The sequence below is a fragment of the Zeus faber genome, assembly GCF_960531495.2.
Source record: "Zeus faber genome assembly, chromosome: 2".
Taxonomy (NCBI): Eukaryota; Metazoa; Chordata; class Actinopteri; order Zeiformes; family Zeidae; genus Zeus; species Zeus faber.
The window spans coordinates 47,429,405-47,439,404 of record NC_137189.1 but is presented as its reverse complement, the minus strand read 5'-3'; the positions used below and the strand labels follow the sequence as shown (position 1 = coordinate 47,439,404).

At 49.3% G+C, this 10,000-nt stretch overlaps 1 protein-coding gene across 1 annotated transcript in view; it reads right to left on the bottom strand.

The window, feature by feature from the left end:
- galnt14 (UDP-N-acetyl-alpha-D-galactosamine:polypeptide N-acetylgalactosaminyltransferase 14 (GalNAc-T14)) overlaps positions 1-10,000 on the bottom strand; it is a 181,435-nt gene that overhangs the window by 20,894 nt on the left and 150,541 nt on the right. The window contains exon 10 of the mRNA XM_079996889.1: positions 8,737-8,863. Within this exon, the coding sequence (XP_079853015.1) occupies positions 8,737-8,863 (127 nt within the window). The remainder of the gene's footprint in view (positions 1-8,736; positions 8,864-10,000) is intronic.

The window sequence follows — 10,000 nt, the reverse complement described above, 5'->3', positions numbered from 1 at the left end:
TATTGAATAAAGAGGGAAATGCACGATATTCTTTCAGAAATAATAATCAATGGTTTTGTAAGATAATAAAATTAAATAAAGATAATAATCATGACAACAACAATATTAAGAGCAAAAGTAATGATGATAATAAATGATGATGATGATTATTATTATTATTGATAATAATACTTATAATAATAATAATAATAATAATAATGATAATAACAACAACAAAAGTATTATTGGTGTTATTATTATGAATAACAACAATAACAACAATAACAAAAACAATAATAATAATAATAATAATAATAATAATAATAATAATAATATTATTATATTATAAATTATTATTATTATTATGGCACCCCATATGTTTTGGAAAGAATATGCCAAAAGGAGTTTTTTCTTAAGCCACTTATTCCTGTTCGGGGTCACAGAAGGGTCAGAGGCCCCCTGCCTCTCCGTGTGAGACGCCCTGAATGGGAAATTTAATATGAAAGTAAAACAACGCGACACACCGTCTCATGATGTACAGACCCTTTGACGGAAGCTCAAGATAATAACCTCGCCATCAAAAAGCGGCATCGAAAGCCACGGGAATGTTGTGTATCACGGGGCGGGGTGGGGGGGGGGGGGTGATGTCTTTGCTGCTGCGTGGAAAGCGCGAAAGTGACTAATTTCCCGGCGCCAGCCCCCGGACGGCTTCCCTCCGTCTCTGGTTCCCTCTACTCCTCCTCAGACCGTCTGTCCGTCTCCTCGCCTTCATCTTAATTTCATCTCCCAATTCAATTGAATTTGCTACGCGATTAAACCCGTGAACATCGGCTGAACGGTGTCTGCGTTGCACACGCCCTCTCTCCCTCTCTCTCTCTCTCTCTCTCTCTCTCCCTCCTTCTCTATCCCTCCCTCCCTCCAGCTCTCTTTCCCTGCATTAAATTTCCGACGACCGTACCGGCATGACAAAGGCGTGTGGATCGTGGAAGCCTTGAAAAATCAATTTTGGGTGTTAATTAAATGAAAATGCTGATAATAATTGACAAAAGTAAAGTAAATTCAAAGTAGACTGGCAGGGGTGATGGACACGTGGGAGCGCTCTGTGTCTGTCACCGGCGTAAAAGTATCTGTGACGACTGAGAAAGGGTCTCCCGCAGCCTCCGCTAACGGGGCTGTTCCTTCGCGCGAGCGGGGCGGTGCAGCACACCACCACCCCACCCCGGCTTCTCCGGTTAAAAACAGACCGAAGTTCCTTCCGCAGGGAATCGCTCGCCGTTTGGGAGGGCTCACCTCCGTCGCTCCCGAACCCAAACCCAAAGGCGTGGTATCGGGGGGGGGTGTTGCAGCTCCCCTGCCACACCGTCGCCTGCAGCAGCCTCCGAAAAGTTGAGATCGACGCGCCTGACAACACCCTCCGAGTTATTGAAGGAGTCCGGGAGGAGTTATTGAAGAGAGGAGGAGTCTAGAAGGAGTTGTTGAAGTTGGGCGGAGTCTAGGAGGAGTTATTGAAGGTGGGCGGGGTCTGGGAGGAGTTATTGAAGGTGGGCGGGGTCTGGGAGGAGTTATTGAAGGAGTCCGGGGGGAGTTGTTGAAGGTAGGCGGAGCCTGGGAGCAGTTATAAAAGATATGAGGAGTCTGGGAGGAGTTGTTTGAGGTGGGCGTGGTCTGGGAGAAGTAATTAAAGGTGGGTGTGGTCTGGGAGGTGTTATTGAAGGTAGGAGGAGTCTGGGAGGAGTTAAAAAAGATATGAGGGGTCTGCGCGCTTGACTTGTTCGTCGTCTTGTGGTTTTGTGTTGATCTGATTCATTTTCGAGAAAAGCAGAAACAGGCACAGAAGAAGACGGGCGCCAGAAAAAGATTCGAGGGGCGAGGACCCCGCACCGACCAATCACAGGCCGGCGGCATGCGGCACGCCGGCCCGGCTCAGTGGGCAGTGGGAAGAGCAGAGCCGAGCAGGTGCACGGGTTGCGGCGCGGCGGTGGGAAAGCACCAGGACTCCGCTAAGTAACCGAAACCGGACTGTTTTTATGAACGTTTAAATATGAGTTCAGCTTTGTATTGGTGGACTTGTAATGCTGCCAGCCCCCCACCCCCAACCTCTGCAGCCCCCCACCCCCAACCTCTGCAGCCCCCCACCCCGCTCTCCCTCTCTCTTGCTTTGTGTATTTGTGTAGTAATTAGCTATTACCTGAGGTGAGCCGAGCCCTGAACCCTGACTGCGCTGACAGAAACCCCCCAATTATGGACCTCACACACACACACAAACACACACACACACACACACACACACACATACACACACACACACACACACACACACACACAAATGCACACACACGCACACACACACACACACACACACACACACACACACACACACACAAACACACACACACACACACACACACACACACACACACAAATGCACACACATACGCACACACACGCACAAATGCACACACACACACACACACACGCACAAATGCACACACACACACACACACACACACACACACACACACACACACACACACACACACACACACACACACACACACACACACACACAAACACACACACACACACACAAGGTCATGGGACCGTGCCTCAGCGGGGGAGGATACAGCATAATTGTTGTAATCAAAATTATTAAACAGGTTTTTTTTGTTTTTGTTTTTTAATGGAGCATATTCATAACCTCCGCTGCCAGCAGAGTGAGCGTGGAGCTGATCAGCCCAAAGAGCAGCACATTTACACACCGCCGGCTTTGTTTGGTCGTAAACACTGGACCGCTGCAATTATAAGTCATCATTTCCCCGAAAGCAGATCTGTTGCTGCAGCAACAACCAACAGGGAGTAGTACATATCTACCCGTCTGTCTGTCTGTCTATCTATCTATCTATCTATTTATCTATCTATCTATCTATCTATCTATCTATCTATCTATCTGCCTGCCTGTATATCTATCCATCCATCCATGCATCCATCCGTCCGTCTGTCCATCAATCTATCCATCCCTCATCCATCTATCCGTCCGTCCGTCCGTACATATGTCTGTCCATCCATCCATCTTTCTGAACCCAGGCAGTGCTGGTGTCTTGCTCTGCGTACCAACACAACACAGTTCAATTTCGAACGCAGCCGATTCGTTTATTTCTGACTGATTGCTGTATTTATATCAAGTCGATTCGTATGGATTCAGAGTACGTTAGTCCTATTAGAGGATTATCGCGCTGCCTGTAAACAAACTCACAGAGAACAGCTTATCCTAATAGGATGACATTTTGTCGAGGCACCCGGCTCGCCCTAAGTCTGTTTCGACACTGATTTACCGTGACACGTTGGTGGCGCTAGAACGCCGCCGGGAGCCATCTGTCATTACTTTCAATATGTCAGTCGCAGCAGGACGCAGTGGCTCAGTAGGTTAGTTCCTTGTTCTGTTATTCATTAACAAGTCGCTGATATCACTGTACCGTGAAATCTGTAGTATGTACAAATATGTCCCGTGCAGTTTGGGAGGTCGAGCTTAGTTTCCCTATACACAGTAAGGAACAACAGGGCACTTAGAAAGTACTGTCTTAAATGGTAAATAACCTTTATTTTTGCAACTTACACTATATCACATTAAAACAACCGTAGGTACGTTTAACAGGCTGTTTTATAATGTTTTATCTGAATATGGAGTTACTTTTTCTTCCAAAATATTTTGCTCAAATCGGAAAACCCTGCAAATTCTAAAAAACTTAAGACACCAAGTATTGCACCCGGAAGTAAAAATATTGTGGTGTTAAAAGTTGTACCGTAGAGCGTGGACAACAAAAATAATTTTTCGGGGCGAAACAAAAACTCCAATTCATATGATTATACAACTTTTTACAGTGTATCATCACAAATCGCCTGTAATTCCCACAATTCCGATACAAATCTCTGAGACAGCTTCATCGTGGAGTCATGTCTGTCATGATCATCCAACTTCTAAAATGGTGGAATGGTGGAATGCAGCATCTTTCATCGGTCACACATCAAGGATGACTGTTGTGTTTCTGAAACAGCTTCATTTATTATTAACGGTTGTATTCACTCTTGACTTTCATGCTGTCACCGTCGCTTCTTTTTAAAGTAGCTGCAGCAGCAGAAATCACAGCATCTGCCACCTGATCAGGTCAAACCTGTTCCTTATATTTGTATGAGGCAACTCAAAGCAAAACTCAAGTACACCTAATTGTTTCAGTCGTTGGGAGTCAACCTGAAGGATTATCATCAGCATCTTTTAAATTGATCCACTAGTGAGATACCAGCTTCAGCCAACTGTTGGACAATGGGGCAATCGCCACCACCTTCTTCTGTGATGTCATTGCCCCATTGTGTGGTGTGGTGTGGGGATGGTGGGGTTTGAGCAGCGACATCTGGTGTAGGTATTTGCGGCCCAGGATCAGTGTGGCTCTACACCTGTTGACCTTGGTTGGTCACACGAGCAACAGGTAAAACCCCCATCACCACACAAACTCAGGAAAGGAGCCCATTGTCACGATATACCGTCTATCAGCTCTTGGGCTTATACCACCTAGCCAACTCTCTATAATAAACTTGTCTGTATGAAACATCATCATGTGTCTCTGTGCCGAAGGGCGAAGAATACGCCACTCAGATGGCATGTGGCAAGCGAAACTGCCACACGTGGCAATACTGCATACATTTTAAATATTCTGATGCCAATCACTTAGGGTGACTCTCAATTGAAAAATAAGGCTTACATTTATACCAACTTTTCACATAGTATTCCTTTAACTTAAGTATCAATGTGACGAACCAAGGGGCGTGGTCAAGAACAGGCTGCAGACGACAGCACGGTTCACTTTCTCGCGGCCGTCAAGCTGCTCCAATCAATCAGCGCCTGTCCGGCGCTGATTGGTGCGGCTCGAGCCAAGGAGCATTCTTAATAATTGTTTGTCTTGTAGAGGGGATCGGTGCATAGGCTCGTCAGACGACCAGGAGACAGAGCTGCACCCAAAATTATTATTATCATCATCATCATCATCATCATTATCATAATTATTATTTATACCTCTGGCCAGCGAGCCTTTTGTTCATCTGTCCAATAAAAACTCTCGCCATGTTGGCGCACCACAGTATGAAAGTCTCCCTCCCTAAACCCTTACCTGTGGGCAGAGACTCCCACAAGTGGCACGTGTACAGGGACTCGGGAGTGGCAGGGTGCCGAGTGAAAGGCGCCTCAGAGCTGATCCGCTAGCTGCGGAAGTGCCTGGCAGACCTAGAAGAGGAGTGGGACTTCCTCCGCAGTCAGCTGGAACGCGTCCTCGCCTGGTTGAGCTCCCAGGAGCAAGCCACGACCGACCGCTGGCCCACCGTCAACCAGAATCCGGTTAGAGGACCAGATCAGCGTCCGACCCAGGGACCCATTCAGGATTCCCCGGGTTGCGCCAGAGGAGACTGTCCAGGGGCCTGCTGCTTCCGACTACAGGATCCACGCGGGATTCGCCTGGTCCGCAGCCCGTCCCGGCGCCCCGAAGGGGAGACGTAGAGAGACATCCCCTTACTTTCCCAGACAATCCTCTTCCCGCCGCCCCGTGAGAGGGCGGATGTTTACCAGCCAGGTCCTGTGGTGCTGTGGGACGCTCTCTCTCCTTCCCGTGCTGTCCCCTCTCTGTCCGCCGTCAGCTCCCAGGGCAGTGCTGCCTCAGGCAATCAGAGAGCTGTGCTGAGCTGTGGAGGGGCCCGTCGGTGGGCGCGACGGTCCCCCGGTTCCCCCTGACCTTCCCTATCGACAATTTTCCACTGGAGCAGTCGCGAGATGACACCCTATGCAGGGCCTTTGAGGGGGTAATTAAAAGGGTCTAAGGGACAGGTTATATCGAGTGAGTCGTAACACTCAGACAGGAGAGGGTATAACCCAGTTGTTGGTGCCAAAGAGCCACCAGGAAATGTTCTTCCAGGCGGCTCACCTTTATCCGATGGCCAGTCACCTCAGTCACGATAAAACACGACAGCAGTTAATGGCCCACTTCTATTGGCCGGGCATTTGGGCAGATGTGCGTAAATGGTGTGCTGCGTGTCCTCAGTGCCAGTTAGTCAACCCTCCGGCTACGCAAAGACCGTCTTTGAGGCCCCTCCCCATAGTCGAGGTCCAATTCAAAAGATTCGGTATGGACCTCATCGGGCCGCTAGACTGCAGTGCCCTCGGGTATTGTTTTGTTTTAGTCCTAGTGGATTATGCAACCTGCTACCCCAAAGCAGTGCCCCTGCGCAGCCGCTGTTTCAGGTCATCTCCTGAGTTGGGATTCCGAAGGAAATCCTGACTGACCAGGGCGCTACCTTTATGTCACGTACACTTCGGGAAATTAACGAGTTACCAGGCCTCCACTCAATTTGGACCAGGGTTTACTATCTCCAGACCGACAGTCTGGTCGAGCACTTTAATAAAACACTGAAAAAAATGATTTGAAAGTTTGTTCACAACGACAGCTGTCATTGCGACAAGTGGGTGGACCCCCTGTTGTTTGCGGTGCGGGAGGTTCCCAGGCCTCCACAGGATTTTTTCCATTTGAACTCTTCTTTAGCAGGAGACCCCGGGGTGTGCTAGACCTAATTAAAGAAAACTGGTAGGAAGGTCCTAGCACCAGTTAGAACAAAATACAGTATGTTATGGACCTGAGAGCAAAGTTACATGTGCTGATTTGGCCGTTATCACAGGAGATTTTGCTCCGGGCTCAGAATGTCAGCGCCTTTTATACGACCAGGGGGGGGGCTCGGCTCAGACAATTTGCACTGTGTGACAAGGTGTTAGTGTTGCTACCTACGCCCAGCTCTAAATTGCTCCCGTAGTGGCAAGGGCCTTTTGTGGTCACACAGCAGATTGGCGAGGTCGAATGTGAGGTCGAACGGTATGACAGGCAGAGGGCTACCCAGATTTATCACCTTAACCTCTTAAAAGAATGGAGGGAGGGGGTGTCCGTTGATCTGGTCACACCGGTTATTGAGCGGGATGAGTTGGGGCCGGAGGTTCAAAAAGCGGCGGATCATACCGCGGCCCTGTTAAGTGACCTTCTCTCTCTGTCCCAGAGCCGGACATGGCTGCACTTCAGCATTTCTTCTTTGATGTTTTCTCCTCCCTGGAGAAATGTTTTCTCCTCCTCACGTCCCTCATACACCACCATGTGGAGACAACCTCGGGGGTGAAGGTGCACTCTTGGCCGTATCGTGTGCCTGAACACAAACGCAAGAGGGTGCAGAGGCGGAATTAGAGGCCATGCTGGATATGGGCGTAATAGAGGAGTCAACGAGTGACTGGTCTAGTCCCATCATGCTGGTGGGTAAGCCCGATGGGTCGGTCTGGTTCTTCGTAGACTTCGGAAGGGTGAACGTGGTGTCAAAGTTCGATGCCTACCCGATGCCCCGGGTGGATGAACTTCTCGACCGGCTGGGTACAGCTCATTTTTTCATGACGCTGGATTTAACCAAGGGCTACTGGCAGATTCCCTTGTCTCAGAAGTCCATGGAAAAATCGGCGTTCTCCGTTTGGGTTGTTCGGTGCCCCAGCCACCTTTCAGATACTCGTGGACTGCATCCTGCATCCGCATGCAAGATACGCTGCAGCTCCTCTCTCTCTCTTTCTGTCTGCAGACCGACGTGTCGGACAGAGGGCTGGGCGTGGTCTTGTTCCAGGAGGTGGAGGGGTCTTGCGGCTGCTGCTGTACCTCAGCCGCAAGCTGGCAGAGCGGGAGTTGAGATACCGCACAGTGGAGAAGGGGTGTTTAGTGATCAAGTGGGCAGTCGGTTCCCTCCGCTATTACCTCCTGGGAGGAGCTTTCAACCTCTGTTCAGACCAGGCCCTGCTGCAGTGGCTCCACTGCATGAAGGACTCAAATGCCCGGATCACCCGGTGGTAGCTGGCTCTCCACCCTTTAACTTCTAAGGTGGAACATAGGCCGGGGGCGCAGATGGTCGTGGCCGACTTTCTCTTCCGCTCAAGGGCAGGGGTCGGCTGTCGGCCGGATGGCTCCCCGGCCTAAGTCGCGCGGTGGAGGTATGTGGTGGACCAAGCACTGACTGCAGATGACAGCATGGTTCCCTTTCCCGCGGCCGCCTCCCTGCCTCAAATCAGCCTAATAAGCGCCCACGCAGCGCTGATTAGGCTAATTCGGTGCAGGGAGCTTTCGTAATGTTTCTTGGAGAGGGGATCGCCGCATGGGCTTGTGAGCCGACCACGAGACAGAGTGGAATGCCATTCCTCCTGTGCCGGAAATTATTATTATCATCATCATCATCATTATTTATGCTTCTGGCTAGCTAGCTGTTTGTTCCTCTTTCCAATAAAAACTCTCACCATGTTGGCGCACCACGGCAAGAAAGACTCCCTCTCCCTCCCTAAACCCCTACCTGTGGGCAGAGACTCCCAAAATCTTAGTGTACAAATCTTCCTTTGCTACAGAATCTTTTAATAGATTCACAAGTAATTCATTTGCCGCCAGTGACCTATTAAGTACATGCACACTCAAAATCATCAATTCCAAAAGGTTTCACTGTTCCAAGTGATGGTTCCAGTTACGCCAGTTCTATCTCTAATAGCAATTGAAAGTTAATATTTTACCACAAAAAGACAAACAAGGAAGTAAAGGATGTCTGCACAGTGAAAACTCAGTACGTTATAATTAACTTCATATTGGAACTCCATCAGGAGGTGTGTCTTAAAGGATCGGTGTAGGAAACCCATCAGGAGGTTTGTCTTAAGGCTCTTACTTGATGTAGGTGTTGGCGTTGCCTTCTGGAAACACGTACGGATGCTTCTTGCGGAAGACGTGTCCGACTCGGCTGCACGGCAGAATCTGGAGGCTGCCGCCACACTGCCACACCCTGAAGGAAATCTCTGCGCAAACACACACAGAGACACATCAGGAACACACACACACACACACACACACACACACACACACACACACACACACACACACACACACACACACACACACAGATACCTTAGAAGGTCAAACACACACACACGCCTCCTCTCTTATTTCGAAAGACAAGAAAATGAATTTAATAGACATTTACGTTTTGCTTTTTTTTTTAAGCTGTGTAACGCAGACTTTTTGTTCTGCAAACTTCTGGCTTCTCATTAGTTTTCAAACAAGGACGCTGTGTGTGTGCGTGTTCTCTTCCCTACATGCGGCTTCGTGTCTTTCTGTGTGTGTGTGTGTGTGTGTGTGTGTGTCTGTGTGCGTGTGTGCGTGTTCCTGTATGTGATCCTCTGTGGTGTGTCTTTGTGTGTATTTCTGTGTGCACGTCTATGTGTGTGTAGGCACGACCTACGTACACACACCATGCTTTATTTCACGCCAGACAGAAGGAGGAGAAAGCGATGGTGTGTGTGTGTGTGTGTGTGTGTGTGTGTGTGTGTGTGCGTGCGCGTGTGTGTGGTGCGATCCTGTCAGTTCACAGCTAGCCCCGCAGGGCAATTGGTAGAGAGAGAGCGAGCGAGCGCGAGAGAGAGAGAGAGAGAGAGACTAGTTAAACTCGACTTCCCTTTTTAGAAGCAGCCGAGAGCAGGGAAGCTGGGAATAGTACAAAGGGGGGTGGGTGTTGAGGGAGGGGTGGAAAGAGGGGGAGAGTAGAGGGGAGGAGGAGGAGAGGAAAAGTGAGGAGAGAGAAAGTGACATGCAGACATCCCACACCGTAGCACAAAGATAGCACCACATGAAATAAATAAGAGGAGGTTAGAGAGAGGGAGAGAGAGAGAGAGAGAGAGTTGTTCTATCCCTCCATCCATCCATCCACCTGGGGGTGGGTTTTGGAGATGACGAGAGAGAAGGAAAGAAAGAAGTAAAGAACCGCACTAGATACTAGGTTACTGACAGGAGGCTGTGCGCGCACACACACACACACACACACACACGCGCACACACACACACACAGCTCCAGGGAGGCTGTGCTCCAGTGTGAATCGGAGTTCAGATGATGCAGGTAGCAGAGAGAGAGAGAAAGTTGGTGCTGAAAACAGCCGATG